At 43.5% G+C, this 19,828-nt stretch overlaps 1 protein-coding gene across 4 annotated transcripts in view; it reads right to left on the bottom strand.

Annotated features, from left to right (window-relative positions):
- Nucleotides 1-19,828, bottom strand: part of shroom3 (shroom family member 3) — an 81,023-nt gene that overhangs the window by 3,332 nt on the left and 57,863 nt on the right. For all 4 annotated transcript variants that reach the window (XM_088911597.1, XM_088911598.1, XM_088911600.1 and 1 more), the window contains 6 exons: nucleotides 13,086-16,188; nucleotides 10,006-10,082; nucleotides 8,146-8,937; nucleotides 6,781-7,239; nucleotides 2,724-2,853; nucleotides 1,837-2,109 (listed from right to left, as the gene is read on the bottom strand). In XM_088911597.1, the coding sequence (XP_088767723.1) occupies nucleotides 1,837-2,109; nucleotides 2,724-2,853; nucleotides 6,781-7,239; nucleotides 8,146-8,937; nucleotides 10,006-10,082; nucleotides 13,086-16,188 (4,834 nt within the window). The remainder of the gene's footprint in view (nucleotides 1-1,836; nucleotides 2,110-2,723; nucleotides 2,854-6,780; nucleotides 7,240-8,145; nucleotides 8,938-10,005; nucleotides 10,083-13,085; nucleotides 16,189-19,828) is intronic.

The raw sequence follows: 19,828 nt of genomic DNA, 5'->3' as shown, positions 1-19,828 counted from the left end.
ACTCTGAAGTTTCTCTGAAACCTAGGGCCCCTAGTAAAACTGAATGTCTTCTGCCCTCTACTGACTATCTCATGTATTTAATTTTGAAAGTTACGAATTTATACAGTAAGCCATTGTCCTGCAAGTATTTAATAAAGTGTTAAGCCACTTTGTATCTATAATATACTAAGAAAAATATTTTCTGTAGAACAGATGCCCTAATCCTAATTAAAAAATCATTCTTCTTACGTAGGAGTGCTCACAGGCAGAAGCAGCTGTGTTTTTTGATTCATGTTAGTGTAAATTAAAAAAAAATCTTTTATCGTGATTAACAATGAAACATCTCACACTTGCAACGTTGTGAAATTCGATTAAACTGTATTTTAAGATTACCACTTACACTGTCAAATATACACAAAATACTCAACCGAGACCTGACACACTGGTGTATGATATGTAATAAATCTCCAAGTTGAAAACGATTTATCTGTGTTGCTTCCATCTGTTAAAAACATTTCACAAGGATTTCTTACCGAATAGTAGGGTTTTTGGAACCCTGTGTAATTCTTACAAATGAATGAAGGTGAACTGTCAACAGGTAGGAATCTTTCAGTGTATTTAAACAGGTCAAATTTGAATTTGTTGCAAACTACGAAAGATCAAATCGTTTTAAAATTGTTTTGCAAGTCATTGAGAAGCTACCTCTGCTACCCATCATGAAACAGGCAATTCAGACACTGGGGGTCGCGATTGAGTAAATAGATGATAAAATATTGCAGAAATTGTGTCTGAGACATGCTCAATTTTCTATTGAATTACTAACACACACAAACTTAAGTATTTACCAAGAACTATTTGGTTTTATCAAATATGACACAACAATGCTTCAGTAGGAGACATTTGACTTTCAGCGGAATTAACAGAGTCTCCCAGAGGATACAGTGCAATGAGGAAACGTGAGTTCATATATCTCTTTCTCAATTATGGTGGAGAGAGAACCAAGGAATGAAAAGGGCAATTGGACTGTGTCCACTAGAACTTGTCCTCTCCTACAGTGTGTGCACGTATTCAAAGCTTCTGCTATTCTGAACTATGGACACTGGTTTAGACGTTGTCCTCTTCTGAAATATGTAAAACTTATCTCTACTGATAACAACTTGTGCACTTCTAAATTGCGCAACTTTGAGTCAAACCTGTGCCTTGCTGAAATGTGTACACTTGTCCGGCGCCTGTGGTCTTTTCAATGTCCTCTTTGATGTTCCTAATTGAACTTTCAAGAGCTTCCCCCAATGCAGAAATCACGTAACACTGGCTACCGTGCTCATGCTAGACCATAAGGTTATAGAGCCAAATACTCGAAATGAATGAGAACCTGTGATATGTGCAGTGCCATGCTGGGTTTAAGAAACTAACTGCGGGTTCGCGATTTTGTCTGCCATGCCCACAATATGAGACGTTCAAGTAGGGAGCTGCGTCAGCGTGCGTAGGCTGCACAGGAACCGGTACAAGTTTATTCCCTGACGAAAGAAAAAGAGAAGAAACCCGGAGAAGGCTCCACGGCCAAAACGTGTGCGTTCCCTTTCTTTACCTTTCAGCACGCAATGAACCTGCTCCTTCACAATCTACGACTTCTGCTCCTTCACGTCCGACGCCACTGTTGTCGGCCATTTTGGGTTTTCCCACGGCTGTCGAACACGCAAACGCGGGCTCCGGTGAAAATGGCGAACACAACCAAACGGGTCGAGGCCTCCGGACCGCACTGCGCCGCGCCAGCAGACGCAACCTGAGGGAATGCACCTGCCTCTTTCTTAAAACTTTTATTTTAGTAAAAGAGAGAGCCGGCTCCCGTCTCCTTACCCGCTCCTCGGCGCTGGCCTGCCGGCCCACGGCGCTCAGGGCGTTCTCCACCCGAGCCAGCCGGCCCGACAGGGACAGCAGCAGGTTCACCACCTTGTCCAGGTCCCCGATGAACATCCGGTACTTGTCGCACTCGTTGGGCTTGCACCGGTCCTGCACCAGGACCTCCATGGTGCTGCCCAGCCCGCTGATCCTCTTCTGCTCCGCCGACAGGCTCTCCTTCGCGCCGCGCAGGGCCTCCAGATGCTGCGCGATGAAGCCCATGAGCTCCACCTACAGAAAAACACATCCGTTGTTGTTGTTTTTTAATCGAGCGTTTTAAACGGAGGCCGTTAGCGCGGTTTCTGAAAACAGCCCTCACAACCACTAAAGGGAAAATGTAAGGTGGTGTTTTTACAGAAGAAAACGTCTTTTTTTTTGTATTCGCGCTACAGAATTAACCAACGGTGTCGAAAAATGCAATCCGTAATAACTTAAAAAAACACCGAGACAAACTGGAAGCTATCATTCAGTCTTCCGAGAGCGTTAAGAAAATTAGTATAATGATCAAATCTGTCATGGATATCCATTTACAAATGGACCCGTCGGTTTGAATAGCACTACAGAATTAATCAAGGACGGTTTCTAAAAACAGTCCTTACAAACGCTCAAATTGGGAGCTCTTTTTTTTTTAAGTCTTCTACAAGAAAATAAGAAAATCAGTATGATTCGGGAATTCTGTCATTTATGACCTAGAGGATTTTTATTTAAATTTGTTTTGGGGGTGTGTGAAAGGACTGCTGAACTCAACAACCAGTGCCATAGCGAAGGATAAAGCTCTTGTTCCGTTCCTGGCGTAGTCCCTGTACTGGGCGACAGTATGACAGAAAAGACAAGAGGGTCAAGACCTTCTTTTGATTGACATCTGCCGTGCTGTCCGGATTCAGCTCGTCCAGATCAGTCTCCAGCCGCCTGCCCAGCTCGGAAGAGGGTGCCGCACTCCTCTCCTCTCCCGCAGCAGACTCCTCTTCCTCTCTCCTGAAGAGAAACAGAGGCAACTTGCACCCTCTGTCGCACTCTCCATGTCATGATAGGTAGTTTTAACACACTCCCTTATGTTTCAGTTAGTCTAGTAATTGTGAGACACTCCCTAGAGTAAGCTAGAAAGTTAGCATTTACTGTAGCTGAGCTGTAAACACATTATAACGGTTTTAGTAAAAGTGAAGTTAAAACGCATATCCTTGTTATATTTAACCGTGTTTAAGTTATATATAAAAGAACACAAAAAACACGACACTCTAGGGCTCGTTTTTACACCGTTTTTTTTTTGCCAGAGCCGAGCTGGTCCTCAGCTCATTTTTTGGGTTCATTTCATAAGAAACGACGTTTCTTGTGGCAACACGAGCAAGACATACAAAACAATTGTGACAGCACACCTCGCAACACCGTCTGCTAAATGAGGACGCCTGTCTTGCTGCCTCTTCAATTTGCTTTGTTTAATTTGCTTCAATTTGTTTAATACTGTCTCCCCCAACCACACCAAAGAAAACACCGCTGGCAGTGACTATAGCCCTATACCTGACATTTGCCCGTTTGAGAAAACTGGCATATGGACTGAATCAGCGTTTGGAGAAACAGGCTGCAAGTGTTTCAAGTGCAACACAAACATTCTAGATGAACACAGTGAGTCTAAAGCAAAAATAAGAGTTTTGACTTTACTTTCCCAATACCTATGGAGGAGTCTGTACATGGCTCCTCCGGCAGTTTCAGGGTGACCCAGAGGGCATCATGTCTTATAGTTCATGGCCTACAGGAGGATCCCTGTTTTGTCCACTGACAAAACAGGCCAGAGACTGGCTGATACTTTCAGGGGACAAGTCAGAGAAGTGAACATCAAAGAGTTCATCAAGCTATTAGTTCCCTCTCTCTCCCCCGACCATTACACTGGCCTTTCTGTCTGTATCTTTTCACACAGTGATTCGTAAACTCCAGTACTGGAGCAACATCAGAAGCAAAGAGTCTCTCTCTCATCTGTCCACTTACAGTTGTATGCAGAAGTTTGGGCACCCTTGGTCAAATCGCGTGTTTAACTGAATCTCTAAGTGAAAAGAAGTTAACACAACCTCTGCAGGGTACAAACTTAAACATGACATATTTCTGCACATTTTAATGCTCAATTACTATTTATGTGCTGAGTTTAACAGATTGAAAGAAATAAAACAGTGCATGTGGCATGTACAGAAGGGGCACCCTTCCAGTTGGTTCATTAATACTTTTTTTAAGGCCTCAAAACTTGATTGTCTCGTTAGGCCTTAAATGAAGCCTGAAGTATGCAAAACAATACTTAGATAAGCCAGAAACTTTGGAACAAAGTGCAGAGGACTGATGAAACAAAAATTGAACTTTTTGGCCACAACCACAAAAGATACGCATTTGTTTGGAGAAAAACAGATGAAGCATTTGAAGAAGACACCTTGCCAACCGTTAATCGTGAGGGTATCTCTATTATGCTTTGGGGCTGTGCGGCAGCCAGTGGCACAGGAAATATTGTGCGGGTGGAAGGAAGAATAGATTCAACTACACGTCATCAAATCCTTGAACCTAATCTCCTTGAGGCAGTGAAGAAATTGAAGCTGAAAAGAGGTGTGAGATTTCAGCAAGACAACTGTCCAAAACACACCTCAAAATCAAGCATGAAGTACTTACAGGAATGAAAGATGAAGGTTTTGGAATAGCACTCACAATCGCCAGACTTGAATATTATTGCTAATCTGTGGGGAGATCTCAAACATGCTGTGCATGCAGGAAGACCTAAGAAGATTTATGAGCTACAAGAGTTCTGCAAGGAAGAGTGGGAAAACAACTCCTAAAGCAAGAAAAGAAAGACTCTCAGCTGGCTACAAGAAACGTTTGGAGGCTTGTGATTTCTGCCAAAGGAGGTGTTACTACGTACAGACTGACATGGTGTCCAATCTTTCGCACATGCCACATTCAATGTTTCATTTTTTTCAATCTGTTTAATTAAGCAACTAAAATAGTAATTGTGCGTTAAAATGTGCAGAAATACGTCATGTTAAGGTTTGTACCCTGCAGAGGTTGTGTTAACGTCTTTTCACTTAGAGATTCAGCGAAACATGCAATTTGCCCAGGAGCTCCTAAAGTTTTGCCTACAACTGTATTTACAGAATGCTGCTTTCCACATTGCCCCTGGAGTCCGTCAGATCTCCCTTGTACCCTCTTCTCCTGCTCTCCCCGTTCTTACAGCTTGGTTTTCCCCCACCCCTTTTACTGCTACACTCCATGCTCTCCATCTCTCCTCTACACAAAGAAACCTCCACAATGTTTATTCTTTCTACTTTTCCGAGCAGAATTATCCTCAACTTGTTCATTCACCGATTACATCTTCGGAGAACGTCATTCTGTTGAAAACAACAGCTGCAATACTTAAGTCAACTAATAGATGGCGCTATTCATTAGCCTTTGCATTTCACATTCCTAACCACTTGTATGAGGTAGGGGTCATTACATCATACTTCTTAATATATTTCTTTAGTTTTCCCCCAGTATTCGATGTTCATTCTGTGTAAATGCTATTACATTTCTTGGAAAAATATAATTACATAAAATGTTTGACATCTGAACACGGAAATGTTATGGGTTTTAAAAATGGCAATGGTATCAAAACAGGGCGATTTTATCTGTAAAGCTCAATGAATGTAATTGGCGAAATATCAGCTGACATATTGTTCCTAAAATTAGTTAATTTATTAAAATAATGTTTTTTTCAAGGATGAATGAATCAGTACATTTTAGAGAATTGCTGTTATGGAATAAGGATAGTTTAAAGATATTAAAGTAAGTATTTGTCTCATCTCTGTGAATCAATAATTGCAAAAGCCATGGATTGGAAACAACAATATTATATGACATTAATTTTTCTGAAGAAACACACAAATAATATTATCACAATTGTCACGTGGTACTGTGGTCTGGTGTATCGTGACCCATATCATACTGTGGTCTGGTGTATCGTGACCCATATTGTACTGTGGTCTGGTGTATCGTGATCCATATCGTACTGTGGTCTGGTGTAACATGACCCATATCGTACTGTGCCTGCTGTATCGTGACCCATATCGTACTGTGGTCTGGTGTAACATGACCCATATCGTACTGTGCCTGCTGTATCGTGACCCATATCGTACTGTGGTCTGGTGTATCGTGACCCATATAGTACTGTGCCTGCTGTATCGTGACCCATATCGTACTGTTCCTGCTATATCGTGACCCATATCATACTGTACCTGCTGTATCGTGACCCATATCGTACTGTGCCTGCTGTATCGTGATCCATATCGTACTGTGGTCTGGTGTATTGTGATCCATATCGTACTGTGCCTGCTGTATCATGACCCATATCGTACTGTGCCTGCTGTATCGTGATCCATATTGTACTGTGGTCTGGTGTATCGTGATCCATATCGTACTATTCCTGCTATATCGTGACCCATATCGTACTGTGCCTGCTGTATCGTGACCCATATTGTACTGTGCCTGCTGTATCGTGACCCATATCGTACTGTAGTCTGCTGTATCGTGATCCATATTGTACTGTGCCTGCTGTATCGTGACCCATATCATGATGTGGCCTGCTGTATCGTGACCCATATCGTACTGTAGTCTGCTGTATTGTGATCCATATTGTACTGTGGCCTGCTGTATCGTGACCCATATCGTACTGTGCCTGCTGTATCATCTTACCCAGATACATTATTGTTCTTTCTTCCTTTTCAACATGGAAGTAATCTCTTCTTGTTCCTTTGTAGCTCCATTGCTGACGCAACTCCTCACTCAACACCTCAAATTATTATAAATGTATAGAAACTGTATGTGTCTGTGGCTCCCAGTGCTACATCACTGACAATTCCTTAACACAATAAACAACAGAAGCCCACTTAGACTTACTCATCACCCTCTGCTGAAGATCTCCAGACCATCCTCCCGGTTCTCCGACTGTGAGCCTGCTGCTGCATCAGGCTGCTTGTGGGGAAGATGTCTTCCATCAGGTCCATGGTGGTCTTCATGGCGGAGGTGTCAAGGATGTGGGCCAGAGACTTGTCCTTGGAGACAATCTCCTTGGCTAACAGCTCTGACCTCAGCTCCTCGGGAGACTTCTCCTGCTTGCCAAGCAGGGGAGAGTCTGTCTCAAGGTCCTCATCAGAGCTGCAGAGGTCTTCATCTGCCACCAAACCTCCACTCTCATTGCCAATGTCTGCTGGTGGCCTGGGCCCCTCCTCGCATATCGAAATCGCAGCATCCGGGCTGACCTTGGATGTGCTGTCAGAAGGGCAGTTTAGTGTCGAGCTAGAGGACAATTTCCTTTCTGTCACTCCAGGAAAGTCCTTTCCTTTAAGACTCTCGGTTCTACACAGAGATTTAAATACATATAGTTACACAAACTAATAAAATATGATTTTTTTCAACACATGAAAAAATACAGTATATAGCGATACTTTAAATAAATGAATTTTGCCTGTTCCCCAGGAAATGTTGTTTATGCAATTGATTATTTCTTTTGTCACTTAACTTAAAATGGAATCATTTATATTATATCAAACTGACTGAAGGAGAATTGCAGGTGGGGTTCGCTATTTGCCACTAAAAGAGATATTGAATAACAGCTTTGCAGTGGGGGGGGGGGGGGTCTATGACATTATTTACTCAGAAAACCAGCAGAAGATTGTTTTTTAGTAAAAAGTAAAAAAAAAATTTAAGTAAAAATTTAGACCCCATTATATCACATCTTGTTTCAATGAGAAATCATCACCCACTTCTGTAAAAAGTTGTAGAATGAGGCCCCGTCAAAACTAAAGAAACATCAAGTTCAAATAGAAAAACTGTATTACAATAAGCTTTTAGACCCTATTTGAAGGATATCCCTCAGGCACAGGTTAACTTTAACATACAGTAGCTTACAGACTACACCGTTAAATAAAAAAGGAGGTGTAAAATATGGTTCAAACACCTCTCTTACGGTTACGCATTTGAGATTTTGTGGTGATTTCATTTTGTTCCTGCTTTAAGAACTGTTTTTTTTGTAAACCTTTTTTTCCCCATTTTCCTCATGGGGAAGAGGAGCACTGTAAATAAACTGCACTTGATATATCTGAGTGCTGTGCGGCGGCGCCATCGTTTCAGAAAACGGACCGGCTTTGACCGTTGCTCAGGCCACTTTGCGACATCCTCAAAACAAGGTAAAAAAAGAAGCTGGTGTCTGAGCAGTCCGGGAACAGACGAATACAGAGACGGCAGTTGCGCAGGCTGAGTTACCTGTCAGGATGTGGCAGTGCTGTGGGGGGGAGTGTAGCCAAGGCGCCCTGCTCCTCTGCTATTACTGGAGGAGGGTAGGGGAAGTCTTCTGTAATTTCCGTCTCCTTCACGGGCTGCTGGAAGGGCAGAGCTGGCGAGGAAGGCTCGCGCACGGGCTCCTGAAGGAAGACTTCGTCGTCGCCTTGCAGGAAACCGGAAGTGGGGGAGAACTGTAGATTAGACTCCGAAATTCGCAGGGAGGGCAGGGGGTGGGCCAGCGAGGAGAAGGGGGTTTCTGTTTCCGAAGAGGAGCTGTTAACCTCCCCTGCGACGGGACTGCGCCGGACCCGTCTTTGGGGGGAGGACGGGACCTGCTCCGCCTTTTGGAAGGACGTCGTCTTTGGGGCCACGGCTGTCTGTGGGCCACAGGCCTCCATCTGGACGTCCTTGAGAGTTTCTTCGGATGAGTTGGTGTCCAAGGAGCTCTGTCTTATGAAACTTGGCTTGGGCTCTGGGGCCCTGCCTTGGAACCTGCCTCCCAATCCCATCGGCAGACTGGGAGAAGATCCCCGTGGGGGAGGTGAACTGGTAACATGGCCCAGGCTTTCAAGTGCGTCCCAGCTGGAGCTCGTACTGCCCCGGGAATCCTGCCTGGTGGCACAGCCCAGAGGAGCTGCACCCGAAGTGCTGCAGGGGTTCTGTCGGTCCATGTGGCTCGGTTGCTCTCTCCACAACAAAGCGCTGCTAGAGGAAGGGGTCCCTTGATTGGCCATGTATCTGGCGTTTCGAAGTGTTAATGTCTTTTCCTCTTGTCTGTGAAAAACATGAATAAGAACTGTAGCTAACACCAGGTTTTACACACAGTCCGAGGTGCATTTTAGGTGGAATAAAGTTCAATATTTTTAACAGCCATTTTTTTGTCAAGCATGTTTCAGGCAGTGACTGTTTCAATTGTATTATATTACTTTTTGCCCCCAATTGTGGATTAAGATTACCATTTGTAATAAAACCATCACAATGGCAGAATATAACATTGAGCCGTCTTTTCTGAAATGAGCTGCATTCCTTCCTTTACTGACACAAATTTAGCATTTAGGGTTAAATACATAAATCTTTGAGCACAGTGTTATTTTGGCCCATTTGCTTTTTACTAAAGCAACAAAGTAGTAGCTTTAACAAACAAATCCTCATCCAAATGTACAATACAGACTTCCTTGGAAATGCAAGCTGTTTTCCTTTATGAGAAAACACTGGTGTAATACTAATACTGTGGTAACTGGTTGACATGCAGAAACCAGCTGTTCAAAGATAGATGACAGTTTTTCAGCGTCAAGCAACGATCATTGTAATGTATGTGCTACTAGCTCTTTTAAAAAGTCTGTAAAAAGCTACCCAAAACTACCAGCAGAGTTCATTCAGATAACACAAAGGAAACCCTACAAATCCAATCTCTTTTAACAACAGTGTTGATAATACCGCTCTCAATGGGCACTTTCATGAGGCTCTTTTAACATGATTAGATGGGTGTTTGGGTCAAAGGAAGTCAATTCCACCACTCAAGAAATTTAGAAAATAAGGATTTAAAATGCTACCAGATTTATACCCCCTAAACACTGATCTCAATATTACGTTTGATCCTGGTTCAGGAATACTGGTGCATATTGTGTATATATATCCAAGAAATGTATAGTTTTATTTTGGGCTTCAGAACCAGTAATAAAATAAAAATGAAAAAAACAATGCTGAGATGAACTGAAAGTGTTACACTTCCAAGATATGAAAGAAGCGGAAAAAAATACAACAGCAAAGAAATGATGTAAAGGCCAGAAAATTAGGAAAGGAAACACATTTGCTTGGTTTAAAAAAATTATGTTTATAGACCTTATTTCGTTACCAGCAGATGCAAGGTGCTGCTTCAATAAGATACCAAAAGGTTGATTCACTCCAGTCACAAAGTCCTGAAAAACAGATGGTCAGGTTTTTAGCTTGGGATTAGAAAAGAAAACAAGTCCAAGATTAAGGAAATAAAGTTCAGATAGGTAGTTAAATATTAAACAGTACTCGGATGATGTCCAGATTATCTGGGTCTTGGTATGCATGAGCTGTATCCTCACTAATTTTCGAGCTTAACCTGTCATTTTGGGTAAAATGAACAGGAAGGCCCTGACTGGCAAAGTTCTAAAGGGTTTCATCTGCATGCAAAAGAACTAAAGAATAACAACATCCCACGACAGAGCTGAGTGTATTGAACTGACCTGCAGGAAGGGAAGCAACAGGAATGGCTCTGAAATGAATTTAAAAAAATCCCCCTCAACTTCAAACCAAATTAGGAAGGAAGAGGACACTTAGCCAGGACACTGGGGGTTTTTTTCACCCCTAATCAGGGTCTCATCTTAACATCTCACCCATAGCACACTTGCAACAGGGACATTGGACAATCTGGACCGTTGTGATCCAGAGGAAAGAGTGGCACCTATAGGTCTACCCGAACTGCGTCCAATTTGTGGGAAAGCCTAACTGTAGTGTCCTCAGAGTAAGGTGTTGTGTTTCAAGGCTATCATACCATGATAGATATGGATAAGTCAACATACGACTGTGGATATCTACTGTATATACATGTACTAAAGATAAAATAAAAAAATTAATCTAAGCAATGACCATTTTTCTCTTTATTCAAAGAAACCAGAAATATGGTGTGCAATAAGACATGTTAATGAATGTGGATTGAAGTGTTCGCAAAGTAAATAAAGCCACAATTTCTTTACACAAAAAGCCATGTTTACACAGAGTGGTCAAATTATTCTCCAAGATAAAATCATTTGAATTCATCCCAGACATTTCCTGTTCCAACTGCCTTGAGGTCCTAAGGACATCTGATGTCTTTCCCTCCTCTCGCAAATCAGAAAGACATTTATCAGTCTGTAATCAGTCGCCAAACTATTTCCAAAGGAGCCTCATTGGCACCACACAGGAAAACAGAAGTTCTGTTCACTTCCTGTGTGCCTGTGTTTGTGGGTATACAGCACACTCCACCCATCAGAAAAATCTGGGAATCTTGTCAGTAGCTTCCCTTCACATCCATTTTCTCCTCCGCCCCCCAAAGTGTTGTAAGAGTTTCAGCAAAGATGAGCAAATAATGAATAAGCTTTGCCATGAAAAATCTGGTACAGCTTAATAAAACTGTAACGAGTAAGACAGAACAGGAAGAGCTGGGTGATACTCAAATGGAGAATAGACTTGTGAGATAGCCTAGCTCATCTGCGAGTCGGTTTAATTAACACATCCTTCCTTGTTCTCTGTAGCTGCCATGGAGAGGTTTCAGACATGTCACATTACCAGGAATGATTAAAAGCTCAAACCAGATCAAAGCCTGCAGCCTGTTGGGTACTTGTGTAAATCAACTTCCAATTACAGTTGGTCTGGACCATCACAATAATGTTAAACCATTCATATTAGAGGACCTAAAAAATTGTAATACAAAATATGAATCGAAAAAACAATTTTTACACTATGCCAGCGATCCAGAATCTTACAGCTGTTCTGAAAAGAGGAGCGTTGTTCGCATACAGTGAACACTTGTTATTTGTGCTGTTCAGATCTTTGTCTCTCAATATTTCAAAATATTTTTTGCTAAATTTGCCACCGGACCTCATAGTCATGTACCATGTGTTAGTTTCAGTGTCATTTTCAGTACAATATCAGAATGCTGTATGCCAGTTGAAAACTATAATTACAGCCAGAGGCTTAACGTAATAGTCAGAGGCTTTATGTTTGCAGTACCCACCCTGTCATGTCTCATTTGGATATGCATATTTCAAAATGACACAGCAGTCCAAGATTGTTCAGGTCTCTTTTTGTTTCAGGAGGCTTAAGTTTGAATCCCCCAGGCTGCCCAACTACAGTATGTTGGTATGTTGTTGAAGCTGGTACTCTGTCTTCTTTCAAGAAATGGTTGGATGAGATCACTTAGCTACTTAAAGTAAAACAGACTGAATGGGATGAATGGTCACCTCTCATTTGTAACCTTTCTTATGTTCATACCTGTCATGATTAGTATAACAATCCCCTTATTCAGCTCTGGTATTGTTGATTCATAACAATCCTTTAGTTTTATAAAATTATACTTGCGTACCGTTGGCTATTGGGCATTTGTAATCAATTCGTGATTGGAACAGACAATTATATTCCAAACTAAGTTCCTGCTTCTGTTGTCAGTAGGCCAGAGACTTTTGTTCTTCATGATGATACTCGAGCACAAGCAATCGGGCTTTTCTTTTGTCATAGACAGAGGACATCCACAGTTGTTGTACCTGAACAGCATGTAGGGTCATTTGTTTTTAGTGATCCAAGGAGCTTTTCAGCCAGATCCTAAAATTACTGAACTAACTGGAAGTCTCCAAATGTGTTTGGCTAGTTTGGCATAGCTCACATTCGAACCAGCAACCTGTTCACCATTTGCTCTTTCAGTGGAACCCCTTACAATCACTGTTGAAAGCCTTCAGGGATCACATGTAGGAAACTTGTAATCAAACTCTGAAACGACTAGTCCAATGTAAGATGCAGACTACTGAAGTTCCCTCGTCTTAAAGTGATGTGATAAAGTGATAAAGTGACATACGTGATGATCTTACTATAACCATATGAACCCATCTTCAAACCTGGGAAGCTTTAATTAGGTCAACTTATTGATAAAATCTTTCATTAAAATCAATAGGATTTTATTTCCAGAAATAACATCCTGGGCTGCAGCCAGGGATTACAATTTTGAATCTACACATCCCTATCATTGCAGTGAACTACACATGGAAGACTCGGGGGGTGGGGGGGGCAATCAGATCATTGTGCCAGACTGTATGCAGTATTTTTTATTTCTGACGCTTTACTGAAGTTTACTGTTACAAAGCCCTGTCATGGTACAATAAAGACAAAACCCCATGTCAATTCATGGATATGACACGTACCCGATCTCGTGTTTCCACAGACGGCGAGGATCTTGATCGAGTGTGATGTGGAACAGGCCTCTTCTCGGAATGTTCTAGAAGGTCTTCAGCGGATGCAGACTTCCCAGAACTCCTCGCTGCAGATCCTCTCTCAAAAGCCATCTCCGGCTGCTGCTGATGGGGTGCATACTGGGACTTGCTACGCCTTCTCAAGGACTCACCTTTACTAAGCTTATTCAGCTCCCTCTCTGAACTGCAGAACTCTGGATTTTTGTCAGGTTGGGCATGGCTGGGGCAGGAAATGTCATAGGAGAACTGTCGTGACAGGCTCCCACTCAGGTACCTGGAGCCCTGAAGACCAGGAGGCAGGGTGGAGGAGACCCTTCTTGTCCTGGGATGACTATCCGCTGATGGGCCCCATTGGTTGCTCTGTTCCTGCAGAGAGCTGAGGCTGGAAGCTGAGGAGAGGCTTTGTGAATCAAAGTTGTAGGGCTGAAGGTAGGAACTGTGAGGGCGATTCTTCCCTGACCACTTGTGTGCTGTTTTGCGTTCAACGTACTCGGCCAGCGCTGTCTGCTGCAGATGTTTCAGCTCAGGTCGAGAGACGCTGGGGCTACGCGCAGACCTGCTCTTCCCCTCAGGCTCAAACATCTTCCGCCGGTCTGCCACGCTCGTCTCTGGAAAAAGAAAGTGCTGCGGACCCTTCTTCTGAGGCGCGTCTGATACCCCTAACTCGTTTATCTTCTCCGGCTCTGAATAAGAACGCTTCTTCTGTTCTGCTGTCAATCGTTTGCGGCCACAAATTCGGGGAAAAGAAGGCCCTACAGCAGGGGTGCTTGGGAGAGCGGGAGGTACCTCCTCAGGAGTTACTACGTGTCTTTCTCGCGGGGTGTGAGGCGACACTCCACCTGGTTTGGTGCTAGTCTTATTTGACATTACTTGCTCCACAGACAAATGTCTGTTGAGATGGGGTGAGTTAACGCTCAGATCTTTACGTCTAAAGGAAGTGGAGCGTAGAACTTTTGACTGGGCATCCTTAATACTGTCCCGGTAAGCCCTGTTGAAAGAGGTGTCCTGGAAGGTGCCTAAAATGTCCTGCAAGCCATCTTTCCAGTGAAATTCTTTGCTGTTCTCTTCACTTGTCAATTGGAAGGTACTTTTACTTCTCTGAAGCAGCAGTGCTTTGTTCTCTGGTTTGCTCTGAAAGTGCTGCTCTCTATATTTGTGCTGCATCGAGTCTTCCAGCCCACCTGCATGTTTTCCATCCAGACCATTACCCTGCATTTTGCCCTGGGACAAACCCTTAGCACAAGGCCCCTCTGAAATTTTCAGCCGATGCCGAATGTCTTCGATGCTGGAAAAGGAGTTTTTCCCTCTCGAGGGCCGACTGGACCAGGTGAGGCCATGATGGGAATTCGTGCTGTGGGGCTGCTGCTGGTTCTGTTTGCGCTGCTCAATTTGGTTGACCTTCTCCAGCACAGAAATGCGCTTTGTCGCGATGTCGCTTTTACTTCTGCCGTTGTTGGGGCTCCTCGGTCTTGGAACCTCAGCGGAGGCATTTTCATGCCAGGGTGGCTGTGTCTGCTGTTGCCACACACCTGTCTCACTGTGGTGCCGTATAGTGGGTCGGTCCCTGAGATCACTCCCTTGGTTTGAGACCATCTCAGTTTTAGCTTCATATGGGATTCTAAGATCTCTGCAGCTCCCATAAGACATTTGCCCACATTCAAAGCCAGCTTGGCCTTTAGGAAAAAAGTCATTTTCCTGATCATTTTGCAAAGAAGAGGCTCTCTGCTGACACCTTCCTTCCACGGCTCGAGTTTGCTCTGGCTCTCTTTTCCATTTGTGCTCATCTGGTATTTCATTGCCCTGTGGATATCTCAGCCTTTCCTCTGCCTGTTGGTTTACAGTGGGCAGATCCCTCCTGTCTTCTTCTGCACTCTGGGAAGCATGCACACACCCGTGCTCTTGCCTTTCTGCTTGACAGACGTACACATCAGTGCCAGGTTTAAAATGAGGCTTGTAGTGACTGCATTTGGTTTCTGGTTCCTCATGCATTTTGTCTTTCTGGTGCAGGAAGAGTTTTGGTTGCTGAAAGCCAGGGGATTGGTCGGATAAGGTGGAAGCATTGCTTTGGTATCCATTCTCCTTTGCTGCCCCTTCCAGGATCGCGCCCGTGCTGTGGTTATTTAGTGAGCTGCACCGGGTTTCCTTTGCCAGTACTGGGTACAGTAGGCTTCTGGAACTGGGGCAGCTGGTCGGAGCCTGTGCAAAGTGAGGCTCCATCTGAGGCACTGGATAGATCCCTGTGGGTAGCATGAGTTTCCCTGGTTGAGTCGCCTGGGGAATGTTCTGCTTGGGTTTGGTAGTAGGGCTGCTCTCAGGGCTTTTCTCGACCACAGTGTGCAGCTGGCCCTCAGCAGAGAATGAGGACTTCCCTGAGATGCCAGGATGAGGCCAGGATCCCTTCTGCAGGGTACGAGAGGACCTGGCCTGCTCCAGACTGGACCAAGAGTTGGGCCTGTCGTGATTCTTAATGGCAACATAGCTGTCACTGCGCATGGGTGGGGCAGGGGGCCCTGTCACACCGGCACTCTCATCCGGGATCCTGTTCTGTGTCTGGCCCCAAACGGGTCCGACGCTGTGTCTGCTGGACGCGTGGTTTTCATTGCTCATGCTGCGGAAGATACCACCTCCCCTGGCGTCTGCCTGGATCCTTGCTTCATTGCTGCGGGCCAGAGCAGAAGAGCTGACCTCGTGCTCCTCCGAGATTCCCTGCTGAGGGTCGTAGACAGTTCGGACGTAGCGGATGTCGGCCTGCCTCATCCCCTCCGGGCCCCGCTGGGAGTGCACGTTCTCCATGGAGTAGGAGCGCTCCTTACTGAAGGCTGGGGCGGGGTACTCGGGGATACTGGAGCTCGTGGAGAAGGAGCTGTAGGCAGAGTCCCTCTTACTGTGCAGGTGGTCAATGCTGTTGGATGACTTTGAGGCTGTGAGCTGGTGGCAGGAGCTGTAAACTGGATGACTGTGGTCCAGGCTCTCCATACTGCCCCGAGAGCTGTACTGGTCCGGACTTTTCCTCAGGAACCCGTGCTCATAGCCAGAGAGGTCAGTGGTGGAGGAACTAGACAGGGAGAACATAATGAACATAAATTAGTAATTAGCCAAATGGCCGAGAAAAATCAAACGCGTTCTGGAGCTTAGTTCACATGCCGAAGGATCTGATCCTTTATATTCCTGAACAGAGAAGATTACAATCAAATCTCATAAAAGTATTCAAAATCCTCTAAGGCACTGACAAAGTCAACGCCAGAGGACTCCTTGTAAATGAAGGAGACACAAAAACTGGGGGACATAAGTGCAAAGCTAGGAGGCAGTTCTTTGCTCGAAGGGTTGTAAGTGGAACAAGCTACCCAGTCACTCTGTTGAAGCCATTACCCTTAGTTCTTCAAAATCCAGTGCAAGAAAGGGCTGAATACAACCCTTAGATTAATTATCTACAAACTACCAAATGGGCCAGATGGGCCGAATGTCCTCCCCTCATAAGCTCTTACATTCTGAAATGCCAAAAGCAATTCCTTGAAGCAGCAGGTCCCCTTATGTACATGTGCAGCAGCTGTATGGACATGGACCTTAGCACACGGAGCAGGATGTACTTGTGGAGAATACCAAAAGTTTATTCAAGCTGCCAAACGCATCCTTACTGCTGCTGCAAATTAGCAAAAAATACAGAGCACCTCAGCTAGACCACAACAAGCAGAATGAGGGGCGACTGGGGGCAACTCCCATGACTTGGGTGATTAGTCCAACTCCACGCAGCAAGAGACAGAAAAGCAGGATTTACAGTACAATTACAGCATCCTGTACTGTTTGATTTTGGGAGACCTTTATTATTTTAATCTCGAATGTGCCATACACATTTGTTTTTTTAAATTTTTTATTTGCTACTGCCAATTCACGGGGAATGACAACGCCCAAGATCGAAGCGTAATGAACTGTAGTGGAGGGAATATTTGGCTTAACCCACTTGGCTGAGGGCCGACCTCCTGGCCACAGGACAAGGAGGCCAGGACCCCCAAGCAAGGTAACCAAGGGGTAGGTGCAGAGGTGGAGTTGGGGTGGAGGTGGGACGCAAAAGTCGGACGCGAGGGAGAGGGAGATATCGCATTTGGTATTTATAGCATTCGGTGGAGGAAGGACGAAGGGAATGATTGCTAATCACTGACAGCTGGGGATGATTGAGCGTGGTTGTTGTCATCCCTCCAGAACTTTAGTTAAATAAACTCCATCCATGCAGTTCAACATGCTGCTGTAAGACTGGGCTATCAGAGCATTTGTCTCCAAGAAGGACAGAAATTTTAAATTTTCCTCCAAAAAAAGACGGAAGAAAAGAGCTGGGAAAATGACCGTTTTTACTCTCGTCATTTCCACAACAACAAACAAAAACTCTCTCTCTGTATTTTTTTCCTTTTTAAACCTAATCGAGAATATACTTTACATTTCACTGTCAGTTCACAGCAATGCCACTATACTTTTTAATACTTTCTAGATTTTACTACCATTGTGTTTCACAAAACATAATGGCGGACATACTACAGCAGAAATACAGCCTATCGTATGTGGAAGTTTTTATTGTATGCATATTCCTTAACTGCGTGCAAGTAAAATCTGTTGGGGACAAATTCTTCAGCTTGCATTAATTATACAAATAGGATCACACAGCTTGACTGGTTTAAATCACCTGACACCTAACATACAAAGGAAATTAATTGGTGAGTGTATGTTGAACATATATGGAGAAAAAAAATCATAACTGCCGCCAAACACAAAAAAACCCTTTATATGAGATGACTGGCGCAGTTCCTAGACCGTTCTCTCTTCTGGCCATTTATGGCAATGTGAAAGCTGAACAGGAGGTACAGAAGGCAGCTGACATTTCAATAGAAATAATTAAGATGACGTCATAGCCTTCTCCCCAACACAATCATTCTTATAGGGATGTTCTGCCAGCCATGCAAGATTTGATTACAGTATTAGAAAAAAAGCAAACGTGTTCCAAAATACTGCGTACTCTGAAATATGCAATACAAAAAATACAGGACTACACAACCAGTGTAGTGTAGCTAGTGAAACCAGCCAGTGAGTACACAGAAAACGTTCCGATCTCTAAGGATAAAACTATTGGCAAACACCTTTAATAGCTACAAGCCACTGTTAGTTTTAACGAGCATGCTATTACTTTTCAGTTCTTTACACCAATCCTTGATTTCAGGATTCAATATACTACAAACAGGCAATGGGAGCTAGATTTTTAATACATTATTTTATACATTATTTAGGCATAATTTCTCATGCTTAAAGTAAATCAGAAAGGTTTTGTTTTTTTTGCGATTGAGATTATGGATGGAAAATACAATTATTTCCAGAGGGGCTTAGATATGAAGATTGAAACTTGACATTTATTTGGCCATTACTGTATCAGCGGAAAGGAAAAGGGAAAAAAGGGTTAATCTTTGCCTTTAAGGAAATACAAGCCGTCCTGTCCACATCTTCCCCAGGAACGCACTTCTGAACTACCTGGTCACTTTGTCTCAAAGACATGGCAAGACAACCTCTGGAAAACGTAGCGCTTCTTCCTTCCCTGTTACAAGGAAAAGGAACTGGACATTTGGAGAACGACTATCGTTTGTAACCAGAAAACTACATTCAAGTGATGAAAATGGGAATCATTATATCACAAAACTAAAGACGTCTGCACAAAGAAGGTACTGCGAACTGTGCTGACCTGAAATGGCTGCTGCAGGTGTTTCCTACAGCAACAACACTCCTCCCCCCACAAAATACTTTAAATACCCTAAACCTCGTTATTAACATAACTTTGTTCTCCTGATCCTCCAATTCTTCCTTTATTTAAAATGCTGCACATATGATCCAGTCTGTTCAACATTCAGCACAGAATGATCTCATGGCCACTGGTGCCTTGCAGACTCATATAGAATTGTGCACTGCTGCACAGATTGGTCAGCATGACAGAAACTTTATCCTTGCCTCTGAAAGCATCCAGATAACAGCAAGACGCCTAATCCCTGGACAAGTCATGTGAAAATAACTGCACCCTCATGTATAAAAAAAAGGGGACAGAGATTTAACACAGATGTTAATAAGGAGGTCCTAATTCCAAAAAAAGAAATACTAGCCCAGCAGGATCATTAGGCTCAGAATAGGATCCTGTCTATTCCAGAGACGAGGTTGGGAATGGAGACAGGAGGTTCTTCTGTGCAAAAAAAGTGTCTGGAATTTAAAGCGTCTGGTTCTGGAGGGTGGAATTAAATACATGCTGAATATGAGTAAATCAATCATTGAATATTATTTTATTATTTTATTCGCGTACTTTGCTTAGTATCTACTACAACAATTCCTTTGAAGAAAACATCACCTGACGCATACAGTACATGTGGCAGTGACATTACAACTTAATTTGGATCTATAAAACAATTGGACTCACTTTATTGCCTCTGTGTATGCAGTGCATGAAAAATGAGAAATGAGTACTGAACATCGGTGCTGTCCACTGCAGGGCAGAAATAGCTAAACTACAGTTTGATGCAGAATGCATGAAAAACATCTGTTTTCTGAGACCCAAGAAACCACGTTACATATAGATGGAATAAACAGAGTAGAAAAGCTAGAGACACTCAAACACAATAAAATAATCTTTAGTGTAGATTAACAGCTATAAGGAACTGACACTTCCATTGACAATC

The sequence above is a fragment of the Atractosteus spatula genome, chromosome 3, assembly GCF_055471065.1.
Source record: "Atractosteus spatula isolate fAtrSpa1 chromosome 3, fAtrSpa1.hap1, whole genome shotgun sequence".
Classification (NCBI taxonomy): Eukaryota; Metazoa; Chordata; class Actinopteri; order Semionotiformes; family Lepisosteidae; genus Atractosteus; species Atractosteus spatula.
This window is presented reverse-complemented; position numbering and strand designations above follow the sequence as displayed.